The sequence below is a fragment of the Gloeophyllum trabeum genome (genome assembly GCF_000344685.1).
Source record: "Gloeophyllum trabeum ATCC 11539 unplaced genomic scaffold GLOTRscaffold_00004, whole genome shotgun sequence".
In the NCBI taxonomy this organism is placed as follows: Eukaryota; Fungi; Basidiomycota; class Agaricomycetes; order Gloeophyllales; family Gloeophyllaceae; genus Gloeophyllum; species Gloeophyllum trabeum.
The window spans coordinates 2591177-2614150 of NW_006920413.1; the positions used below are offsets into that span (position 1 = coordinate 2591177).

General features: G+C 57.6%; 8 protein-coding genes across 8 annotated transcripts; 4 read left to right on the forward strand and 4 right to left on the reverse strand.

Annotated features, from left to right (window-relative positions):
- Positions 1-1345: 1345 nt before the first annotated feature.
- On the forward strand, positions 1346-3776 carry GLOTRDRAFT_37816 (cytochrome P450; the record flags this gene model as incomplete). Its single annotated transcript, XM_007865715.1, has 13 exons — positions 1346-1487; positions 1531-1641; positions 1689-1776; positions 1892-2057; positions 2119-2267; positions 2330-2387; positions 2424-2613; positions 2664-2730; positions 2789-3049; positions 3113-3370; positions 3428-3460; positions 3511-3539; positions 3592-3776. 13 exons carry the CDS (start codon positions 1346-1348, stop codon positions 3774-3776), a joined length of 1737 nt encoding a protein of 578 aa, XP_007863906.1.
- Positions 3777-4082: 306 nt separating this feature from the next.
- GLOTRDRAFT_59089 (indole-3-glycerol phosphate synthase) lies at positions 4083-5329 on the forward strand (the record flags this gene model as incomplete). Its single annotated transcript, XM_007866487.1, has 3 exons — positions 4083-4182; positions 4261-4318; positions 4379-5329. A coding segment is annotated over exon 3 (942 nt), but the record flags the coding sequence as incomplete, so codon positions are not given.
- A 1051-nt stretch (positions 5330-6380) lies between these two features.
- Positions 6381-6707, reverse strand: GLOTRDRAFT_127971 (uncharacterized protein; the record flags this gene model as incomplete). The annotated part of the gene is made up of 2 exons (XM_007866488.1): positions 6381-6411; positions 6469-6707. 2 exons carry the CDS (start codon positions 6705-6707, stop codon positions 6381-6383), a joined length of 270 nt encoding a protein of 89 aa, XP_007864679.1.
- A 1618-nt stretch (positions 6708-8325) lies between these two features.
- GLOTRDRAFT_120712 (uncharacterized protein) lies at positions 8326-9667 on the reverse strand (the record flags this gene model as incomplete). The annotated part of the gene is made up of 5 exons (XM_007866489.1): positions 9321-9667; positions 9140-9270; positions 8899-9084; positions 8682-8840; positions 8326-8634 (listed from the first exon to the last, which is right to left on the reverse strand). Exons 1-5 carry the CDS (start codon positions 9604-9606, stop codon positions 8326-8328), a joined length of 1071 nt encoding a protein of 356 aa, XP_007864680.1. The 5' UTR covers positions 9607-9667.
- Positions 9668-10252: 585 nt separating this feature from the next.
- Positions 10253-11208, forward strand: GLOTRDRAFT_137892 (uncharacterized protein). The gene is made up of 3 exons (XM_007866490.1): positions 10253-10299; positions 10348-10577; positions 10637-11208. The coding sequence occupies exons 2-3, from the start codon at positions 10442-10444 to the stop codon at positions 11131-11133; spliced, it is 633 nt and encodes a 210-aa protein (XP_007864681.1). The 5' UTR covers positions 10253-10299; positions 10348-10441; the 3' UTR covers positions 11134-11208.
- A 5346-nt stretch (positions 11209-16554) lies between these two features.
- On the forward strand, positions 16555-16847 carry GLOTRDRAFT_127974 (uncharacterized protein; the record flags this gene model as incomplete). Its single annotated transcript, XM_007866491.1, has 3 exons — positions 16555-16636; positions 16702-16764; positions 16822-16847. The coding sequence occupies 3 exons, from the start codon at positions 16555-16557 to the stop codon at positions 16845-16847; spliced, it is 171 nt and encodes a 56-aa protein (XP_007864682.1).
- Positions 16848-16985: 138 nt separating this feature from the next.
- Positions 16986-18192, reverse strand: GLOTRDRAFT_74524 (V-snare-domain-containing protein). Its single transcript, XM_007866492.1, has 5 exons — positions 18054-18192; positions 17873-17975; positions 17746-17824; positions 17330-17685; positions 16986-17251 (listed from the first exon to the last, which is right to left on the reverse strand). The coding sequence occupies exons 1-5, from the start codon at positions 18148-18150 to the stop codon at positions 17170-17172; spliced, it is 717 nt and encodes a 238-aa protein (XP_007864683.1). The 5' UTR covers positions 18151-18192; the 3' UTR covers positions 16986-17169.
- Positions 18193-19172: 980 nt separating this feature from the next.
- On the reverse strand, positions 19173-19673 carry GLOTRDRAFT_11437 (RNA recognition motif 2; the record flags this gene model as incomplete). Its single annotated transcript, XM_007865663.1, has 4 exons — positions 19173-19239; positions 19291-19341; positions 19399-19483; positions 19541-19673. Coding segments are annotated over 4 exons (336 nt in total), but the record flags the coding sequence as incomplete, so codon positions are not given.
- Between the last annotated feature and the right edge of the window lie 3301 nt (positions 19674-22974).

A 22974-nucleotide genomic window follows, 5' to 3' on the forward strand; every position in this document is an offset into this window, starting at 1 on the left:
CGTCCCGTCTCTTCGCGGCCGCCTTGCATTAGCTGCGTAGGCTGGTAAATCTAAGGTCGAGGCAAATCACTGGCCGGCGGACGACTCGCGCAAGGTCCGGGGTCGACGTGTACCCTCGTCCACAACTTGAATACCGAGCTTGTTTTCAATTCAGATTCAGTTGAGTCGATCGCTGCAGGGCCCCTAGGAAGGTGCCCCGCAGTCGTGGAACGAACTCTCCATCTCGAGCGTTCTATTCCTGCGGGCCACGGAATAGCGGTCATGCATGCTGGACAGACGTCCACTATTGTCGACTTGCGACTGCGCTCTCCTGCACCAACAGTAACTATCACGCACGCAATGTCGGGTGCGCACGCAACCAGCCAGCCAGCCAGCCAGCCAGCCAGCCAGTCTCAGCCCCCACTGCGAAAGGAAATGTCGGGAGTATACGTCACGACGGCCGGGACTTCACCTCCACGACCAAGGCGCCGAGCACAGCGTTCCCGGCACGTCCGCGCCTGCGCTCGCATCCCGGCCAGCACGTCGAGACCAGGGCCGTCAGCGGCGTGGTCGTGATGCTGCGCTAGGCAGACGGGCCTGTCGTCGACGGCGCTCTGGAGCATTGACAGGCTACTTTCCGCCAAACCGACCAGTGGGAGCGGGTCCGGGCGGGTCTCGGAGGACTGAGTACGCTATACCAGCCCCTCCGGTCTGCAGTAGCCGTATGATTATCCCTTGCCTGATTTTATTCGTCGGTCCCTGGTCCGCTAGGTGGAGAGGCATGGCGGCACGGCGCGCTGTTCCGTTTTCTTGCCTGGACCTCTGTGGGGTGTGTCTTTGGGTGAAGCTGCCAGCTTGAAGGCTCACTCGAACAAATCAGAAAAAGATGAGAAAACGCACAACAAAACGAGTGGGAGGGGGGAAAGCGCGTGTACGAGTATTCTGAGGACCTACCGTCCGGACTCGGATATGTCTTGGGAGGAGATAGAACAACCGCTCTGTTCTATGTCCAGATTGCGGAATATCACAACTGCAGCGTGCCTTCTCCATAACCAAAGTCCGCATCAATATGTGAAAAGAGCCGAATACTGCTGTGTGAGGCTAGATACAAGCGCATTGAATAATCTGTTTAATTTTGGAGATCCCGTTGCGTAGAGCGTCGATGAATACCTTTTGGATCGTAGGTTTGGGTTCTCGTATATAGTTGCTCCTGAAACGGTTTGTCCAGAGTCCCTCGGGTCCCTGAATCCTCCACGTGCTGAACACCGCTATCTCCTCGCCACCACAGGCCTCACCATCACGAACAGATGCATTCGAATCGCAGGTCAACCTGCTTCGTACCTCGTTCCAGCAGGGGACGTGCACGATGCCAAGTCTTACCGTGTCCCTCCTGCTCGCGTTCGTAGTCTGGGTTGTGGTCCGCCGCCTGCGCCGACCGCGCTCGCCGCTCGCGGACGTCCCCGGGCCTGAGAGCGACCACTGGCTCAAGGGTACGCTCGTTACATTCGGTGGACGACGCTTGGACGCTCGCTAATGCGATACCGTGCTCAGGAAACTATGGCAGGATATTTCAAGACGGCTGGGACTACAACCTCCAGTTGCAGGAAAAGTACGGCGGGGTCGTGAAGGTCCACGCCTTGCTCGGTGTACGCGACGCTCACAGTGCGCGGTGCTCAACTAAACTGATTTTGCATGTGGGCTGTAGACAGAGCAGCTTTATGTCTCCGATCCCCGCGCACTGCACTACATCGTCGTGAAGGAGCAGCATATTTATACGGAGACGGATATGTTCATCATGTATGTCCACTTTTCCTGACTCACCGTCCTTCTACAACTTCCCTGGAAGCCCTTTCACCTCACCGTCTTAACCTTTCCCTCGCTGGGTGTCTACTGACCACACTCACGCACCCAGGGGAAACAAGCTGATCTTCGGCGACGGCCTGATCTCGACGCTCGGCGCGCAGCACAAGAAACAGCGCAAGATGCTCAACCCCGTCTTCTCCCTCGCGAACATGCGCGACCTCCTCCCCGTCATCCAGCCCATCGCCGACTCGCTCGCGTCCATCCTCCTCGCGCAGGTCCCCGCGGACGGTGCGTTGCGTCCCGTACCCGTCCCCGTCCCCTGTCTTCTGACGTGAGCGGCGAGCAGGACCGCGGGAGATCAACGTCCTGCCCTGGATGTCGCGCGGCGCGCTCGAGTACATCTGCCAGGCGGCGCTCGGGTACTCGTTCAACGCGCTCGACCCGCGCCGCACGAACGCGTACGCAGAGGCGATCCAGAAGCTCGCGTGCGTACCCTCCCCCTCCCTCCCTCTCCCGCAAGTTGTAATCGAGCTAAACCGCCTGACAGACCGTCGGCCCTCCGCCTGATCTTCATCCGCCCGTTCGTCCCGCTCTTCCTGCGCACCGTCACCTCTCCCGCCCTGCGCAATGCGTTCGCGGAGCGCTTCCCGCTCAAGGCGTTCCAGGACCTGCGGGGCGTCGTGCGCGCCATGGACGAGGCTAGTCGGCGCATCTTCCGCGAGAAGAAGGCGCGGCTCGCTGGGGTTGGCCAAGTCAAGGGGGCGGAGGCCGAGGAGGGAGAGAAGGACCTGGGGGACAGGATGAGGGGGAGGGATATCATGAGCATCATGCGTGAGTGGCCTTCGCGCGGGTTTGGGTGGAGAGGGCTGAGCGGTGCGCAGTGAACGCGAATATGTCCTCGGAGGAGAGCGAGCGCTTGTCGGACGAGGAGCTGTTGGGGCAGATGAGGTGCGTTCTCCTTCCCGCTCACATCGCAGCCCGTCGCTCACCCAAACACGCACTCCAGCACGATCATCTTCGCGGGCTTCGAGACTACGTCAACGGCCATCTCGCGCATCCTGTTCATCCTCGCGTCCAGGCCGGACGTGCAGCGCAAGCTGCGCTCCGAGATCCGCGCGGCGAAGCGCGCGTCTGGCAATCACACCGAGGGGACGCGGTGGGAGGACGTGGGGCTGGGGTACGACGAGCTGATGGCGGTGCCCTATCTGGACGCGGTGGTGCGGGAGACGCTCAGGGTGTACCCGCCGACGTCGCTGCTGGCGCGCACGTACGTTCCCCTCCCCGCGCATCCACTGACCTCTGACCTCTAACCTGCGAGCCGTCAATGCAGGTGCCGACAGGACACCACGCTCCCGCTCGCCCACCCGCCGCCCGCGCGCCCGGAGCTCGCCGCCATCCCCGTCCCGGCGGGCACGAACGTCATCATGTCCCTCCTCTGTGCAAACCACAACAAGGCCGTGTGGGGCGCGGACGCGGACGAGTGGAGGCCTGGACGGTGGCTCACGGAGAAGGGAGAGAGAGTGCCGCTGAGCGACGTGCAGGAGGAGAGCGAGAGCGGGGAGCGGTATCCGGGGGTGTACGCTAGTATGTGCGTGGTCTTTCTTTGGCGGGGTGCGCGGGAAGAGAGGCTGATGGGTGTGTTTAGGATGACGTTCCTGGGCGGGGGGCGCGCGTGTATGTAAGTGCCCTTGGGTTTGGGTCCGGGCCATGTCTGACCGGCTCTCGCAGCGGGTTCAAGTTCGCGGAGATGGAGATCAGTACGTGCTTCCCCCCAGTTGCCTCCTCTGCTACCGTTCACCTTTCACTCAGAACAAGTCCTCGCGACGCTCCTCTCGCGCATGGCGTTCGCGCTGCCGTCGCAGCCCGGGAAGACGGTGCGCTGGAAGATGAACGGGCTGCAGGTGCCCGTGGTGGAGCCGCCGTTTGGCGACGGGGCCACTGCGCAGGTGCCGCTGGAGGTGAGGAGGGTGGCCGCGGGGGATTTCTTGGATTAGGGTGGGTTGGACTGGATCACGGAGGGAGGGTGCGGAGGTTATGTAGAAGGCGTGCTGCGTTTCGGGTGTATTTCATTCGCTTATACTAGTAACATATGAACTCTCCCGAATCTGTTAGACTCGCGCATTCGAAAGTACGGTGTCAAGGCACTATCACAGCCAGCCTGGGCTACAAACTACCATATTTCGCTCGTAGTAGCTCACACCACATCGGTCGCCGGCGCAGGCTCACGGAATGCGTCTCTTCGTCCTATTCAATCGCGACACCTTCCGTGCTCGGGCCGTACAGCAGCCTGGTGGATACAAGTCAGCAGCTCGTCGTGCAGGGTGAGTTCAGGGTTCAAACGTTTATAGGTACGCCGAAGTCCCTTGGGAGTTTTGGTTGTCGAGGGAAATCCTAGGCCAGGTGAGAGCCCGTCATTACATCGCCTGTTATGCCCTGGTTATTTACGGCTGGAACGCATGACGCGATTCTTCTTTACAGGACAGGCATACATAACGGTGTTTGACAGGAGCAAACTGTGCTTGAGAGTACCACATAGGTGCGTCATCGACTACATATTGCAAGAGCTAGCACAACTAATCCCAAGGACTGTATACAGCAGCCCACCATGTCCACTGAAACCAAGTCGAACGGGGTGCCCAGCATCCTACAGAAGATCTACGCCCAGCGCCAGCTCGACGTCGAAAAGGCCAAGTCCACGCCGGGGACCACCCCCTCCGACCTCGACACCCTCCTCTCCCTGCACCTCGCCCCGCCGCTCATCTCCGTCGTCGACCGCCTCAAATCCGGGCCCAAGCCCGGCCTGATGGCGGAGATCAAGCGCGCGAGCCCGTCCAAGGGCGACATCGCGCTCACCGCCAACGCCGCGCGCCAGGCGCTCACCTACGCGCTGGGCGGCGCGTCCGTCATCTCCGTGCTCACCGAGCCGACGTGGTTCAAGGGCTCGCTGCTCGACATGCGCCTCGCGCGCGACGCCGTCGGCGCGCTGCCCAACCGCCCGGCCATCCTGCGCAAGGAGTTTATATTCGACGAGTACCAGATCGCCGAGGCGCGCCTGCACGGCGCGGACACCGTCCTCCTGATCGTCGCGATGCTCCCCGTGCCGCGCCTCCAAGCCCTCTACGCCTACTCGGTGAGCCTCGGCATGGAGCCCCTCGTCGAGGTGAACAACGCCGCGGAGATGCACAGCGCGCTCGCGCTCGGCGCGAAGATCGTCGGCGTGAACAACCGCAACCTGCACGACTTCAACGTCGACATGGGCACGACCTCGCGGCTCGCGGACATGGTCGCCGGGCGGGACGTCGTCCTCTGCGCGCTCAGCGGCATCTCGAGCGCAGCAGATGTGGAGAGGTACACCGCCGAGGGCGTCGGCGCGGTGCTCGTCGGCGAGTCGCTCATGCGCGCGAAGGACGCGGGCGCGTTCATCCGCGAGCTGCTCGGGCTGCCCGGCACACGCGAGGCGGCGACGCTCAAGCCGCGGGCGCCCCTCGGCAAGGTCGACGGCGTGCGGACGGCGGAGGAGGCGCTGCGCCTCGCGGCGGAGGGCGCGGGCTTCATCGGCGTGTACCTCTCCGAGTCCCACCCGCAGCACGTATCCCCGAAGGCCGCCGCGCAGATCGCGCTCGCGCTGCGCCGCCTGCGCGTGGAGAAGAGCGCGTCGTCGTCGTCCGCGGCGATATCCACGGAGACGCCGAACGAGTCGTGGTTCCACGCGCACGCGCGGCGCACCGCCGCGCTGCTCAACAGCACGTCCGCGCCGCTGCTCGTGGGCGTGTTCACGGGCGCGCACCCGTCGCTCGACGCGCTCATCGAGGCGGCGCACGCCGCGCAGGTGGACGCGGTGCAGCTGCCCGCGGGCGCGCCGCTGCACTGGGCGGCGCACGTCCCGTGCCTCGTGGTGCGCGCCGTGCGCGCGGAGGCGCCCGCGCGCGAGCTCGCGGAGGCGCAGACGCCGGGGTACCACCATTTCGTGCAGGTTGAGTTTGCGCGGGACGGGGGGGTGCACGCGCAGGCGGCCGTCGGGCAGTGGACGGTGCCGGTTATTCTGGGCACCGCGGGTGTGTCGAGTGAGGAGGAGATCGCGGGCCTGACGGAGGGTGTGCGGCCCTGGGCGGTTTGTATGAGCATCGAGGGGTACCGGAGTAGTGCTGGTGTGCAGGCGTGAGGGGAGGGGGCGGTTCCCTTCGGTGTATTTCGAGGAAGAGCAACAAAGTGTATTGTGCAGCCCAAGGTACTGAAGACTGAATTGTATTTCTTGAGTCAATCACATGTGGCAGGATTCGCCTCTGAGCAGTCGAAATGAAGTCGGAACTGAACGTTCGGATGCAATACATTAGACGTGTTCGCGGTGTGGGTGGGACGGGCAGATAGATACAAACGATATTTAGTATTCCTTAAGGGAGACAACAGGCCCAGGGCCTTTGAGGATAGACGAATGGGCGGGAACGAATTGTCCGTCTAATAACTTACATCGCCTCGCATGAGGCGCAGAAATATTAACACCTGCTCTTAAGCTCTATTACTCGATAATCCAACCATAACGCATTCGGTAATTCGGAGGTGGGGGAGAGGGCGGTAGGGTCCAGAGTTTGAAATCCAATCTAAACGGGAGGGAGGGAGGGAGGGACGGTGCTAGTGCACATGTAAGCATAAGAGTATTCTCGTCCCTGACGGGTAGGGGACACGTACCAAGACGTGCGCGGTGGCTCCACGAGCGTGAACTCAGTCGGACGCCGGCCCGGCGACCTGGTGGACGTGGTCTTCGAAGAGGAGGCCCTCGCCGCGCGCTGATTAAAGACAGGGTGGTCATCCACCGCGCGCGGAAATATCAGCTGATGCAGCCTACCTTGTAGTTGCGCTGGAGAGGGGGCGGCGGCGACGGACATGACGAGCGCGAGGAGGACGGCGCAGAGGGTGGTGGCGCGCATGATGATGAGTCTTGGAGGGTATTGCTGCTGATTGGAATGGAGATGCAGGGAACGCTGGTGGGCGGCGGGTTATATAGCCTCTGCACCGAAAATATTTGCTGTGGCTATCTGCGCGGCGGTGCGGCGCAGTGGAGCAATGCAGCTCTCAATCACGAATCAAGAAACAGGATCAGAGGGAGTGAATTGGGCGAGAGAGAAAGAGGCAGGTCGGACAAAGGGGGCGTCGTATTTTTGAAACATTCTGTGAATATGGCAACAGAAGCATTGCAGAAGAATCAGAAGGGCGCCGGGCGAAGGATGGATGGATGGAGGTGTTACAGGGACCGAGCGGGAGAAGGATTCGTGCGTACACGGCGGTGATGCCATGATGGACGTGATTGCAGCCTGTCAGTAAGTGCGGGTCCGCTTCGCCGCCTTTCGGTACCGCCTGGCCATACTTACAGGCGTTTCGTATTGCTGTACTGCATTCGACTTGCCTGCATTTTATGCATTGGATTATCATGGTAGTGTTTCGAATCAGATATTCCCTAGTGCGGGAACCGAATCGCCGCGGTTCTCGAACTTTATGCATGCAGATCACGACTCATATGCACTCGCGCTAACGCTAACGCTTGTCAATAGATAACCTTCCTCGCGCAATCATCCGAGGCGATATCGACTCCATGGGCGCATATAGCAAGAGATGCAACATATAGCACTACAGTACCATCGCCCGCGTGCCTTCAAAACAGATAGCGCGTGCGAATCCAACATCAACCTGGAAGCAGCCCGTCATACACGTTCGGCCGTGGGAGGTCCCTCGTCTCCCGCATATCGATCCGCGCGCGCACGGCGGCGGAGACGAGCCCGGCGTACTTGGTCGTCGCCGCGAGGCAGAGGAGGTTCACGAGCAGGATAGCGGCGAGGAGGAGCGAGGTGAGGAGCGAGCGGCGGGAGCTGATGGAGGGATGGGGAGGGGGCGGGGGATAGGTGTCCTTGCTGTCGTCAGAGTCTTGGGTGAGCGGGAGGTAGTGCGAGGATGGCATGGCTAGTTGGCTAAGTAGGCTTTAGTTGGTTTGGATGTTACGATTGCTATACGTGAGGCTTACCTATGAACCTCAGGAGTCGTCGCGGTGAAGATGTTATGGTTCGCTGGAAAGCATGCAGGTAATCAACCTGGAGGCCTGCACCTCGGTTTGATCTCGCTTAGATCGAGCCTAAACACGGGATTATGCTCCCTGGTGGCGCTACAGATATCTGTCAAAGGCAGTGATCCTGACAGCTGCGGAGGCTGTCGGATCATGGATGGACATTATTGACGCTCAGCGCTCATGAGAGTCCAGAGATTCGGGGGCATTGCAATCTCGGGGGCGTAATGCACGATATACGAATCCGGGCGCGGATGCTAGCTGAAGCGCTTGCCGTAATGAGGCTACCATCCCAGTCGCAATCGCAGCTCAATACGTACAATGCAACATGGAATGCATGGTTTATTGCAGTCTTGGGTGCGCGGACAACACGTATACTCAGATGCATCCACCTCAGTGACATAGAACAACAAGGATAACAATCGCAACAAGAGGCTCATCTCCCTGGATTGGCGCAGCTTCAAACATAGAAAGGGTGCGAGAATAGACAATTACGCCCCAGCGTTGATACCCCTTCCAGCGAGAGAGGCAATCGCGTGATTCAACACTTCAGCTGCGCCTCCATCACACGCCAATACGTCTGTCGTCTCCAGTTCCCGATCCAGCTTGTCAAGATAATCTGCCGCGCCGGAAAGGTTGGCCACCTTCGCACAGGCTGCGTGCAATGCTAGGAGCTGTGGGGAAGGGAGAGGGAGACGCTCGGGATCAGGAGTGGTGAACATCACCCGTTCCCTCATCATGGGAGTAAAACCTGACCTCACCGCTGTGACACGATAACAGTTCGCCATATCCTGCTCCATCTACTTTCAGAAGAAGTGGTGGTTCACCAACGCTTCGAAGCACTCACCGTTTCCTCCAACCACAGCTGCAACCGGTCAAACCTATTGTGGACGTTGTGTTCTAGTGTCATCACGTTGTAGAGCGAGTGAACCTTCGGACCGTTCAATTTGTCGACGTCATAGCCGAAACGCGATAGGACAGTTAAAACTGATGCCACATAATCTTTCTGAAGTAGGCTGTGTCAGTGAAGAACTTGTATGGGGAGTACTGTGCGGATATCATACTTTGCTCGAAGCTTCTTGAGAGTTGTCAGTATTAACGTTGAAATACGTGGACTCAGGCACGATATGAGCGCATTCCGTATCGACGAGCCAGACTTGGGGATCCGCAAGCTCGTCATTGAGCATATCCTGCGCCAGAGTATCATACGCTCCGGTCACAGCGCATCTGTAGCCGTCCCGTAAGAGTGCCTGCAAGACGAGTGCATGAGCATGTCGAACCGATTCATAGATCGTGGGACACAACTTGTGCCTTGGCGGTGCTATGATTTTTTGGTGCCTCCTTGATTGAGGCCTTCGGCAATAATCGCTGCTGGTCAAAGGATGGGCGGCTGAGGTGGTCGGAGGTGAAAGGGGTCCTGCCTTGATATTTGCGAACTGGGGGGTAAATGAGTGCAGGGTCGCTGCGTAAGACGCGACGTACTCACATGCACGTATGAAGTAGTTCAAAAAGGCCTGTCCCAGATTATGTAGAGCGTCATAATCCTCGCTGCAGGAGTGAATCTCCTTTACGATCTCCGAGAGGGAACCATGTGAAGATGGATGAAGAAGCAGGTAGCCTAAGATTCGAGCAGAAATAATGCGCTCCGTGTCTTGTTCGGTGGAAACGAACTCCTCAAAGCGCAGGCAAATATCATATGCACTGACCGCGTTTTCACGGTGTAGTAGTGCGGCGACGTCGACTTGACGCGGCAGTGGTTGAGCGTGATACATGATGTAGAAACCGGGCTAGTGTTGTTGGCAAAATGTTGCCAGGCAAAAGTCCCAATTTTGCCACCTAGCTAGGCTCCTGATCAGCCTGTCGTTCCAATTGAGTTTGTAGTCCACTACAAACGCGCTTCGACGCGGGTTTGACTTAGAAACTGCTGCGCACATTTGCCTCGGCCTGCTTGTCGCCGCAAATCTCTCTGATTCTCTGCGTCTCTGATCATAATGTCTAACAGACATCGGATGCCGACACATGGGACCGGACAGCTTTGTATCACGAATACGTACGGACAAGCATTACGGATCACTTGCTATCCCCAATATTGGCAGGGAGTTTCGGATTGCGTTGTAATTCACATTGAAAGGGACTACGTCTCCCCTCCGAGTTCGTATCCCGTTCGACAATTTGATTCCCTCTCCTTGCCACATCCGGGCGTAGCTACTACTACATGTACCTTGAAATCTCCATCTTACATCTCCATGCTTATCTGCCTGCGGTCAGCCGAAAGTCGGAAACGGCGATGATGATGCATCATGCAATGCAGCACTGAGATCTAGAAATGATCATCACAAACTGCACAGCCGCCGAAACTGCAACATTGCACTTCCTTGCTCTTCGCAATAGGGCAAGTACAGCAGCCAAGTCCAGAATCTTGAATACAGACTAGACGCTGCCGTCCGCGGGCGCGACATCAGCCCGTAAGTTCACGCCGATCTTGTAGTCTCGAGGCTCACAGTGACACACAGCTCTCCTTTCTGCGGAAGTTACTACAGCCCGATCCAGCTGGCGTTTATTTATCACTGAGCGCTAGCGCTGAGTATTGAGTCCCCAGGTGTGGTCATGGCTGGTTCAAGCTACAACCAGTGGCCAAACGCCGTCCTCGCCACCCTGCTCGCTGTCACCGCACTCAACGTCGGCTTCACGTGGTACAACCTCTCGCAGCTCTCGCAGCTCCTACCTCCCAAGAGGAAATACAGTACGCCTCCTTCCTTCCCCGTCCCCTCCTTGCCTACGAGACCACTCACCCACACACAGGCTACATCGGGCACGACCACCCCGACCAGCTGCCCATCGACCTCCCGGAGGTCGGGCTCGTCCTCACCCCCGACGCCGAGCACTTCGACCTGTGGAACGACACCGAATGGGGCGCGCTCTTCCCCACCTCCGGCTTCGTCCCGCTCCCCGCGCCCCAGAACCAGACGACCTTCCTCATCTCCATGACCCACCAGCTGCACTGCCTCGACGTCATCCGCGTCGGCTTCCTCACGAACCGCACGGGCGCGGCGGAGCATGTCCAGCACTGCCTGCGCTACCTCCGCCAGGCGGTCCTGTGCTACGCGGACACGACGCTCGAGGAGGACGAGCCCGCGTGGTTCCCCGAGGAGCGGCGGTGGCGGCATGGAGGCAGTGGCGTGGGCAGTGTGCATCGGTGCAGGGACTGGACAGTCGTTAATAGGTATTTGAGAGAGCATTTGCCTCCCCCGGTGGATTGGCCGCCGCCAGAGGAGGAGGGGGAGGGGGTGAGTGCATGAGAGGGTGCGTGGGTAACGGTGTGGTGTACTGAGTGTATGGGTAACTTGTTGCCGATATATGTGCTTTATTCAGAGGGCTGTAAGCTACTTTCGGTGTATAACGCATTCGCCCACGGAGCTCGAGCTGGTTGCCGTTAATCGAATGTTCAATATTCGTCGGTCGTATATTCTATTCGCCTCTCCGCTTATGCATCTCCCTGTCCCTGCCCCTGTTCTGATTCCATGTTGGCTTCCCCTGCGGATTTCATTCCCCTGCGAGGCTTCAATCTCACCATAATAATATGCGACTGGCATATATACAGAGGTAAAGCGCGGATCCGGAGAAGTCGTGGGCCGGACGATGATACGTGCATTTAGACTATGACATACAGTATTCACCCGTGGAAGGGACCCTTTCGCGGGATTCTAACCCAGGAAAACCTCCTCTCAATCGTACTTTCGCGCCGTGCAGCACCAACGGAGTCGAGGTAAGTTCCGATGATGTTCATCTCAGAAGTGTTTCGCTCAGAGGAAAGCCAGCTCAAAGTGATCCTGAATCATCCATGGACAAAGATCCAGCGCCGTCCTAATGCGCGTCATGGAGGCACCGCGTGAGCTCGATCCTGGAATAAGGCACGGAGGCAGGGCCAACAAGAGCAGACGATTTGCTTGATAGGTATCACCACTTTCGGTATCGGTCACAGTGCCTCTGTCTGGACAAATTTTGGAGCAGACACCGCGATGGAATTCGAGTGGCTAGATTCATTTCGTACCTCTGCCGGTTGTTCGAGCTTGTGATCCACCCCTCCTGCGTTGCACCTGGCAGATCCTTGAGCTTGAGACGTGACTTGTACGAGAGCTCCCAAGGCACGAAGAATGCTGGGAGCAAACATAGGCGGAACCGCACAGATTCCCGTACGCGTAGAGCGGTAGCGCCGCTGGGTGCAAACCAGTCAAATAGGTGATTCTTCAATCTACTCGCCTTCGTTTACGACGACTCATCATGGTGCCAGGATCGACGGTGCTCAGCCGCAAATCCGAGACGCACGAAGCCGGAACATCAGTAGTCGCGTGCATGGTTCCGACTCTTGCAATCCGCCAGAAAATCTTAGCGGGAAGCAAAGGGAAATCAACGTCAAGAGTATTTGGGTCTGCTCGCTCTCACCTCGGTTGAGACGAGAGGTATCATGATCCATGATCCATGGATCAACTCCGCGCAAACAAAGGCACGAAACAACCCTAGGCCATCGCACTCAGGCTGATTTATCCCGCATTACACGGCGTTTATTGCTCCAGGATAAGCATTGTAATCAAGTGGCTGCCAGTACCGCGGCCTCGCTGGACGTGTCGTGATTCACCCGCTGGATTATACCAGAAGCTGGAGACACTTTCAGCAGACGTGTAGCTCGGATGTTCTCTGGTGACTGTCCCACTACCTACTCGCCCAACAATGATGAGTCAAGTCTTCCGAGACCGCAGGTAGTGATCCATCATTACAGAAGCCTGTGGTGGAGGACGCCGGCCTTGCACCGTCGACTGTAGCGTATTTGGCTATATGGATACTGGTGCCAACGGGGATCCATCCATCTACGGGTCCTATCTTCTGAACAAGTTGGGCATGGGAGCATTGATCCCTGTTTAAGAGCGGAGAAAGCGACGGGGAATGAACTGCATCATGGGTGTTACAGCTCCTCTGGCAGCATAGTCAGTTCGTTGAATCTTCGTTCGAGCGGTTAATCCATTATCATTTGGCCAGGGGTTCGAGCTGCGCATGATACGGTAAGCTGATGTGAGCAAAACTGTTATATGATAGTATCAGCCAAATAACTAGGACGTGCAAGGGTGAATTTTCCCAATAGCAACTTATACGTGCGTCATCAGTGATAATATTGCCTTCACCCATGATGCGCTTACCTGTATAGGCTGTCAAAATGCGCAGGCCGAGAAATACATAGACCTACGTTCTCACCCCGTGCATCGCTCTTACGCCACAAGTGAAGTAAGTATCAGCAAGGATCATCAAAGAGCCGCTGGACTACGCAGGAGTTCCGAAAGCTTAGATCGCTGATATCGCCTAGCAAGGCCGTAGATATGCTAGTGAAAGAATGAAGAGCGGGGACACAACCGAGAAGCATACATTGCGAGACAAGAGTCAGTCGTACCGGTACGAATCCCTTCCAGCGTAAAAAAGAAACAGCCAGGAGTCGCTAGCATAACATTCCCATGCTCAGCCAAGTCTCGGAAGCTAGACATTGATAAATGCATAGAAGCATATCATCGCTGGATATCAACAAAGAAGCGTTCCATGAAAGATATCATGATCCACGAAACGCGCTCACCGACTACATAGAAGTGGGGATGTCATTGGATCCGCGATGACCTGCGAAGATGATCCGTAATCGTCATTATGTGAAGGTTAGACGATGGAGACGATGGTCAACGGGACCGTGATACTTCTGAACAAGTTCGCGAAACCCACCGCCGCCAATTTACGATATGTTTGGGAGCGGTAGAACGCTGCATATCCTCAATCCCTCCGCGGGATTAGCGATCGCGCCGAGGCTTTAACTTCAATAGGCGAGCGTCTCACCAGGTACATCTGCCACACAATGATGCATTGATGATGGAGGGCAGCTGGGATTTGATATGGCATTTGGGCATGGTTGTTCACCGACAGGGACGCCATGGACCCAGTTTATCTTCGATAATGTCATTCTTGTGATGTGCATTGCGAAGTGGATGCTCTAAATACGCATCTCTGCCTTGCTTGCCAACTCGGCATAGCCTTAGGCCTCAGCAGGGTGCGTAAGTCATCAGCGCAGTCCGAACCCCGTACGTGTGTTTGATAGTGCTGTGACTGGTACTAATCGTGTTAACAAAGCAGACAGGGTAGCACATACCGATACGTACAGTAATATAATCAACAGTTGGGACAGCACGGCATCACCACGGCGCACGAGCGCCATCATCTCATCACCAAGGCCGCGGGTGCGATGCGGTGCTGCCGCACTGTATAACTTGCCATTCACATGACAGCTCAAGACCTCCGCCAGCTTCTTATAGCTGAAGCAAGGTAAGAGATCTGTCAATCACTTATCCCCCAAGTCCGAGTCTCAGGTCAAGGCAATCAAGATGCGCAGTACACTGCTATTTTTGATCTTTCTCGCCTTCGTATCCTCGGTGCTCGCTACCCAACCAGCTGCATCAGAGAAGCCCGGTCGTAAGCGCATCATACCTCTCCTTTCGTCATGCCTGACTCTTGTGGGCGCACGGCTCGAACAGGTGGCAAACTATTTGAGGCACATGTCCACCAAGAAGTAGGTCTGGATTGAGCTCCGTGAGTCAAGCATCAGTTCGTATACGCATTTGGTCTCATTAACGTGCGCTTACCGGAAGGATATGCACCTGCTGTCTCCGTGATGTGGCGTGCGTTTAAGCCACACAGCGGGTTATATATTGGAAGTCCACGAGGATGCTATTGGCTTCCACGGTGATGTCATTTCCAGCTCTGGTCCCATCTATGAGGGCGGAAGTCAAAGAACAGCGTTCTGCGTCGTTTGCGTTGGCATGACATCAGTATTCGCAAGTTCGCCAGCTCCTGGGACTTCCGACTATGATCAAATTATTCAGTATGTATCTGTTGTGCTGAGATATAATCTCAGACACAGTTTTGGGTAAGACAATGTTTAGCACCGGCCGCTGAGTTCGTATCTGCCTTGAGGGTTGCCGTAACTCAGTATTCATACGCTGAGAGACGCCGGAGGACTTCGTTGTCCATCGTCATCTGTCAGGGGTTCGTGGACGAGCACGCTGCAGTCATACCTCGCCAAATGCCTATAGACACACCGTATTAACGTTGTCGCGACCGGGGCTCCACAGCAATCGGCTACGAGGTGCTCAGAGACGCCTAAATCTCGCCCATCGACGGCGCAGTGCGGGAGCACCCTATGGTACATACTGTATGTGTCAGAGTGCACCCATATCCTAGCACGATCTAGTGTGGCAGACCCTATTAGGGGTAAAGGCGGAAGTCCTGAGGTTACCTCGTTAGCTCTAAGTTCACACAGTTCACCCGGGCCAGCAAATACTGGTCACAGAGTATGTTCAGGCTAGATCGTAGGTCCATGGTTAGTAACACTAAAGTCTCAGGAGCTGCTGGGCTTACAAACTGTGAGGTTGTGTTAACGGAAACGACCTGGAACGTGACTCTTAGGATGGTTGCTTGGATAGCACAGAGCACTCCGACAAGTCCTTGCTCAAACGCATCTGATTTCTTGCGTGCATATAGCTCGCAATAATGCACAGAAAGTAGGACCTCTCTGGGAGGACCATGTCCACCAAGAACTAGGTCCAGAGAAACTCGTTAGTGCGTGCATTAGCCGTACTTCTTGATGATGCCTCCCTTGACTTCGTCGTGCATGTAGCTCGCGAGCGGACAGGCGGACTATTCGAAGCGCATGTTCATCAAGATATGGGATCTGAATAAGCTCGGTAGACAGCTGTGAGGCTCCGTGTAGGCGAGATCCGACTGGGATTCCCTAATCTGTTGGTTGACGAGGAAGTCCAGGCTCTATAGTTGACTTTGTGAGTCGCGGACGTTCATGACCCGGACAGAGCATACCTAGCTGTCGATCGTCTGTAAGAAAGATGGACATGTTCACTACCACCATTTTCACAGGCTCCAGCCGCTCGGTCGCGTGATATCGCGTTGTATATGTGCGACCTTCGAAGAAGCCCAGCAGCGTGTGAGGTGTAACGATCACTTCGGAAAACAACGACGATAATGACAAGTTGCCACCTCGGTCATCGGGACGAGCATCCAACACCGATTTTATAATTGCTCACCCACCTTGAACTGTAATTATCTCCCAGCCACTATCCCCTTTCTTCGCGTCCAAATTGGGCCGTCCTGTCCGAGCCCATTCTGCTCCGAACTCTAAGCGCCGCGTACCTGGTTTATTGAGCGCGCCGAACAGATCCATCCATCTTTTGTTAGACATCAAATCTGCCACCTGTCTGCTTATGACCCACTGCTACGAGTATAGTTGACTTGCCGTCAACGCCTCCCTGCAGAATTGATATGCGGCTAAAAATACGGGTCTCAATGAGCACTCTTAAGCAAAGACTGGCCAACAATGCTCGCGTTGAAGGTCGGACAGCTGATAGAGGATTGGATCCAACTCACTCACGCCCTAATACCAAATACTCGACCGAAGACGTCGCGAATGACATTAGCGTCAAAACACTTGCCAGACCCGTGCTTGAGCGGCAATCCTATCCTACTGACGGGCGCAAGCATCACACCGGCCTGCGATGAACAAGAACTAAATATAGTTCAGCTTGTCAGCCACAGTATAAAGGTAGAACCCCGCCTTACCTGCCTACCTGAGCCCTCTCGTCCCGTCTGCGAGCCAGGAAAAATATACCTCCTAACTCCCAACTATGCGAACCATCTTTGCGCTCTTCACGCTCGTGGTGTCAGTTATGTCAGCCGTAGCGGTACCTGCACCCGTACAACCCCGAGGTAAGCAAACTGCAGTTCCCGCCCTGATCCCTCGCGCTGAACGCTGACACTGGCGTCACGCGCAGCTGACAAGGGCGTCCTCTTCGAGGAGCATGTACACCAGAGTATCCGAAGCCCCGGAGACGACGGTACGCCATCCGCGCAAGAAGTATCCCTGTAACGTTCCGCTCACGGGCTACCCTCAGTACGGCACTCATATATCAAACCGTGATTTGCGTCTCCTGCACGAGAATAATACGGGGGCGGAGCCTAATGCGCAGCGGATACGGCGACAGATAGTGTTAATGAAGAAAGAATACCAGAGATACTATACAGAACTCACGAGGATGACGGTTGTCCCTTATCTCCCGGACTATGAGTGCTCCAACCATGTTTTCAGAGCCCTCGCGTAAGTCACAGACACCCATCAGGTCCGGCGGGACCCTTGGTGATAGGAGAATATATCCAGAAACATACAGACAATAAAATACGACTAAAAGCATCTGTACAGATACCAATGTCCAGCAACAGAGTGAATGGGTATACCCGTCTCCTCACCCCAAATACCGCCAAATGAGATAGAAACAAAAGAACGTGAATATCGCACCCGCGAAGAATATGTACATATCCTGCGTACTGCAAACCAATGAGCCAATCAGTCACATTCTCCACTTCACCGATAAAAGAACCTGAACAGCGGCGAACGGCACGCACCTGCGCCGCTCAATCCAGCCGATGACATCCCTACTCATTCCGAGAGTGTTCGCCGCATCTAGCAGCCGGCGCTGTGTGCCCTTGAGCACGTTGCGCTGGTCGACGAGGTTGTCGAGCACCTCGCGGCCCTGCGCGAGGAACTCGTCCAGCCGCGCCTCCGTGTTCTGGATGAACGTGTGTTCGCGGAGCGCGTGGTCTTCCCGAAGCGTAGAGTTTACCAGGGGCGTGGATGCGCGGAAGGGAGAGGAAGAGGAGTCAGAGTCGGGTGGGGGGATGGTGGGCGCAAAGCGCCGTCGTGTGTCGGAGGCGCTGGGGGAGAGGGGGCCGGCTGAGGATCCGAAGAGGTCGTTGCGTTTCTGGATGCAGAGTTGAATTCATTCAACGCTACAGGAAGTCATCCAGATCAAGACACGTACTGATGACTCCGCCTGCGTCTTCAACTGCTCAAACTGCGTCCTCAACTCCGCATAATCGCTCCGGAACTTCTGCACCCGCCTGCCCCGCCATCAGCCCTCACACCACACCATACAACACAACACTTACATCTGGGCCTTCTCCTGCTTCGCCTTGATAATCTCCCTACGCGCCATCGAGTCGTAGTCCTCGATCGTCCGGCTCATAGCAGCCAGCGACGCCGATATCTGCCCTGGCGGGTCGATCAGTGAGACGAGACGCGACAGACAATACATATCCCGAGCAGAAGCACCAAAGAGCTGTTACGCACCTAATAACGACGCAGACGAGTCCCCATTCCGTAGCCTTTCGAGGTCGGCCTGGATAGAATTCGTCTGCCGTACGCCCAGAGTGTATAGCGAGTTCATAGCGGATGTAAGATAGTTCGTAGCCCCTTATGCCAGGCCTCCAAACGTCAAAGCCGTGATAGGGAGAGTTGAGAGAACGAACAAGCACGAGCTGTGGAAGGACTGCGTTCACTTTGCACGCACTTGGAACACGTCGCGGTAGACAGGACATCCGCGTGGCAGCCATGTGGCTTCCCCGGCCCGTGCCGGCAAAGCTCAACCAAGAAAGGGAATACGAGTACCATATACAGATAACCTCCTACTCTTTCTAGCCAACACGCCGGACAGCCGCCGGGCGGGGCTCGCGCACTCTTCAGAACGACTTCATAATCTATATGCGCCCACATACATTACACTGAAGCAGAACACATAACATATACTGAACAGCAGCAAATGGGGGGAAAAACAAACACGAAACGAAACAACACAGCAACGAAACGCAACGATACACAGCTAAACGACAGAACAGAACGTACACCGAGCTATTCATTAGCACAGAACAAGTCTTAGTAAATGGTATCATACTTTGCAAAGTAACAGCTAAAGCGCGACGCGGACATCGGAGCATGGGACAACAAACTAAAGCGCGTATATGCAGCAACGTCCGACAAGAGATGCGGCGAGATCTATCACGAGTCCGTATGCAGGAACAGGAACGTCCGAATCTTGTCGAGTGTCAAGCGAGTGAGTGCAAAGAGCGTCAGTACAGGTCTCGAGTCAGTAGTGAGCGACTTGACGGGCGGCGAGCGTCCTAAAACCACATGAATCACCATATCCGGAGGAAAACGCAGTCACCCCCTACCTCTGAATCACATATGCGGCGCCCGCCCCCTCTTGAACGGCGGCTGATAACTCCCCTCCGCCCTCCTCCGATCCTCCAGCCGTACCCCCCGCCCCTCCTCCTGGTGGTGGTGGTGATGCAGCCCGGGCACATACAGCGCCCCGCGATTATGCGAGCTCCGCTCCTTCCTCCGCAGATGCGTCGGCTTCGGGAACGGCTCCGGCAGCCCCTGGTTCGGCCCGTCCGAGTAGAATATCTTCGGCCGCCACTCCTCGCGCTCGTCCATGATGCACGAGTTCTTGAACTTCTCCACGAGCGCTTCCTTGCCCCTGCGACCATCCATCAGCTCTGCAGGTGGCGTAGATCACAAGGATGCGTACTGGTAGTTCGCGTAGCTCATCTGCAGCACCTTCTCACTCGAATACATATTCCTAAGACACCGCACCCGTTAGCATCCATCCGTGCTTCAAGCCCAGAAGGCCACTCACCACTTCACACCCAACTTCGCCTTCGCAAACAGCAACAAATCCTGCACCGTAATAAAATTGACAAACGCATACCCAACATTACACCCTGTCCCCACCGCATCAGCCCCTCCCCCCTCCTCACACGAAAGACCAGCGCACGCACCATTCTGGAAATCCATCCTCAAATACAGAAAATCAATCCTCCGCGGCGTAACCCTCCCGATAAACTCCAGCAAATCCCGATCACTCATCTTATTCGGGATATTCTTGATCATCACCGTCGTCCGCGTATCCATCCCGTCCTCAATCCGCGCCAAATTCACCTGATTGTGCTCCGGGCGCACCTCCCTCGCCGGGCCCGCGGCCGCGTACGGCGACACGGGCGTGAGGTACGTCGGCGACAGCGCCACGGGCGACACCTGGTGCTCGTACCCCAGGTATCCCGCGTTTACGCCGCCCCCGACCCCCGCGCCCGCCATCCCGTCCGCGTGCCCGTGCATCGCGTACCCCATCCCATACGCGCTCATATACTCCAGGTACTCCTGCTGCTGCTTCAGCAGCTCGAGCTCCTGCTGGTGGGGGTGCAGCGCGTGGGGCGCAATGTGGTACCCCCCGAACGCGTGCGGCTGCGGGCTGACGAGCTTGCGCTGCACCGGCGTCGCGTAATAATACCCCGCGTCGTTCCACGTTGCCTGGTGTTGCTGCTCGGGCATCGCGACGCCCGTGTGGTAGCCCTCCCACCCCTCCCCCTGCGCCTGCCCATACGCCGCCGCGGCCGCGTACCCCGCAGACGCCGCCGACTCGTACAGCGGCTCCCCGCCATACTGCGCCTGCGCCGCCCGTCCAAAGTCGTACACCGGCCCGGCGCTGGGATACTCCTCCGCGCCCACCCGCTCCTCCTGCACGCTCCCCCTCCTGTCCCCCTGCTCCACCCCATTGCCCACCTTCCCCACCGCATCATACAGATGATAATTGCTCCCGCGCCTCCCAAACCCGTCCACGCTCACCGCCGCCTCCTTCCGCCGATCCGCGCTGACGCTGCGCGCGCGCCCGCCGCCCGCGGGGCTCTTCAGGATCGCATGCCCGATAGGGCCGACGTCCTCGTCCTCCCCGCCAAAGCGGACCGCGCGCACGGACGGGCTCGCGCTGAGGTTGTTGTTGGTGTCCCGCATGTTCGGGCTGGGAGGAACATCCCTGGATCCTCTGCGCTCCAAGTTCGGCATGAGCCCTGCGTCTCTGGATCCTCGGCGCTCCATATTCGGTGAGAGTCCCGCGTCCCTCGAGCCCCGGCGCTCCATGTTCGGAAAGAGCCCAGCGTCCCTCGATCCCCGTCGGTCCATAATACCGGGAGGGAAACCTGCGTCCTTGGATCCACGGCGCTGCATGATGGCAGAAGGGACCGGCGTGCCGTCATCCCCCCGCTCCCCATCCCGCTCCCTCCTGAACACCCTGAGCGTCGCGCCGAACATCGTCCGGCCGTCCAACTCGAGCGCAGAAGCGGCGTCGCGGATATCGGAATACTCCACCCTAACAATCTACATAAACGAGCGACGTGTCAGTAATTTATTCAGACCATATATAAGATGAGATAATGTCCCGAGAGGCGAACGTGGAACGAAGATCCAGACTAGAGCGGCTCACCTCCCCGCAGACCTCCCACCCCCTCACCCTCCCGATTCCCTCAAACAGCGCACGCAGAGCGCCCACCTCCCCCTCCCTGAGGGCCGCACCGGTAAGTCCTACACATACCTCCCCGAGCGTCTCGACCTCATCAATGAACATCGAGTGCCCGATCAACTACAATGGACGAGCATATAGTCCAATTGAAAGTCAGGTTACATATTATGTGCACGAAAATCCACAACGGAGAGCGAGAAGACGCACCACCCTCAGCTCCTCAGCACTAACAAACTTCGCCCCGATCCTCTCGCGCTCCCCGCCCTTCGCGAGCCTCACCTGCCCGCTCTCCGCCTCCCCCACGATCCCCGCGCCGTCCACCTCCCGCCGGACGCGCGCCGCCTCGCCCTCGTCCCAGAACGCGAGGACCACCACGCCGTGGCTCTCCTGCAGGCGCACGTACATACCCTTGACCTCCCCGCTATAGGGCGCGAAGAGCGTCTGGAGGATATCCGGGGACAGGCGCGCGGGCACGCTCGATATCTACCGGCCACCGCAACAGTAAAACGAACGTCCCCAGTCCCTGTCACCCCGCGTCTTCTTCGGTAGGTCGAACAATCCACTCACCAACAAAAACCGACTGCGCTCCTCCTCAACCGCCAACCCCTCCACCCCCTGGGTGACCTCCTCCACGCTCCCGCTCCCGTCGCTCCGCATACTGCCCCCGGCGCGGCGGCCCACGACGGAGCTCGACGGCGTCAGCGGGGGCGTGAGCAGCGGCGTCCTTGGCTTCTCGCGGCCCTTGCCCTTGTCTTTGTCCTCCGCCTCGGAGTCGCTGAGGGGCTTGGCTGCCTGGCGCGGGGGCGCGAGGGTGCGCGGCTGGGGAGGCGGGTTGGGGGAGATGGGCTGGGGCGGGGTCTGCTGCGCGCGGGAGAGGTGCGCGGGGATGGGGCCGTAGCGCGGCGGGAGCCTGTTTACACGGTTGAATGTTGCATATGGGCACGCGTGGTGGAGGGGGATACGCACCATAGGTTTGGGAGGGACTGTTTCGTGTGCAGGGATCGCTGGCCCTGGGCGGGTGGCTGCAAAGACAGGATGGAAGCTGTGAATAGCTGTGCGCTGAGGGGAGACTGGACGCACTTTTTCAGAGCCGCGGGGGGCGGGAAATTTGTCCATTGCTTTCGCTTTGGACGAGTATTAGTATAAGACTAGGTGAAGCGGTGTAAACCGCAGGAAACGAGAGACGAGCGGGGGGTATATGGAACAAGGCAGGGCGCGATCAGTGCGGTCAAAGTGAGTGGACAAATCGGGACTGCGAAGGCGGTGGCGATGATGATCAGGAAACAAGTGCAAGACTGCCAAAAACGCGAGCTGGACGAGATCGCACGGTGTGCAAGAACAGGGGAGCACAGCAAGAGGGCGCAAAGACAAAAGAGCACACCGCGGCGGCCTGACTGGGGGGTTTATATTGCGTGGGCTGGCGGGGGAGGATCGATTGGAAGGTGCCCTGGGTGGCAGCAAGGAAGGAAGCGTCCACGGCCACACATACACGGGCAGGGCGCAGCCAAACCAGGACGGCGTCGCAGCAGCCAGGACAGACAAGCGGGGTCGCCGCGCAGAAAGGCAATAAGACCGTCACGGACGCGCGCGCGGATCATCGTCGCTGCCCGGGGGGGAAGTCCGCTGCCTGCATTGGGCGCGGGGCACGGATGCTCGCAGGCGCTGGGGAGCCGAGTACCGTCTGCTTTCGGTAGTTCGGGTCGCTGCGAAATGAATTTCCTCCTCCCGGGATCGGTGTCACTTGACAGGCGCCCAATGATATAGCTATAATCGGCTCCCGTCCTGGTCTGCAGCCATAACAATGTCTCTGTTGCTAAGACCACTCGATGCCTCCATTCAATTCATCGTCGTAGTCGTCCACTCACCTAGCAACACGACCGCCCACATTTTTCGTCCGACCTGGACTCTGTCCGTGGCGCA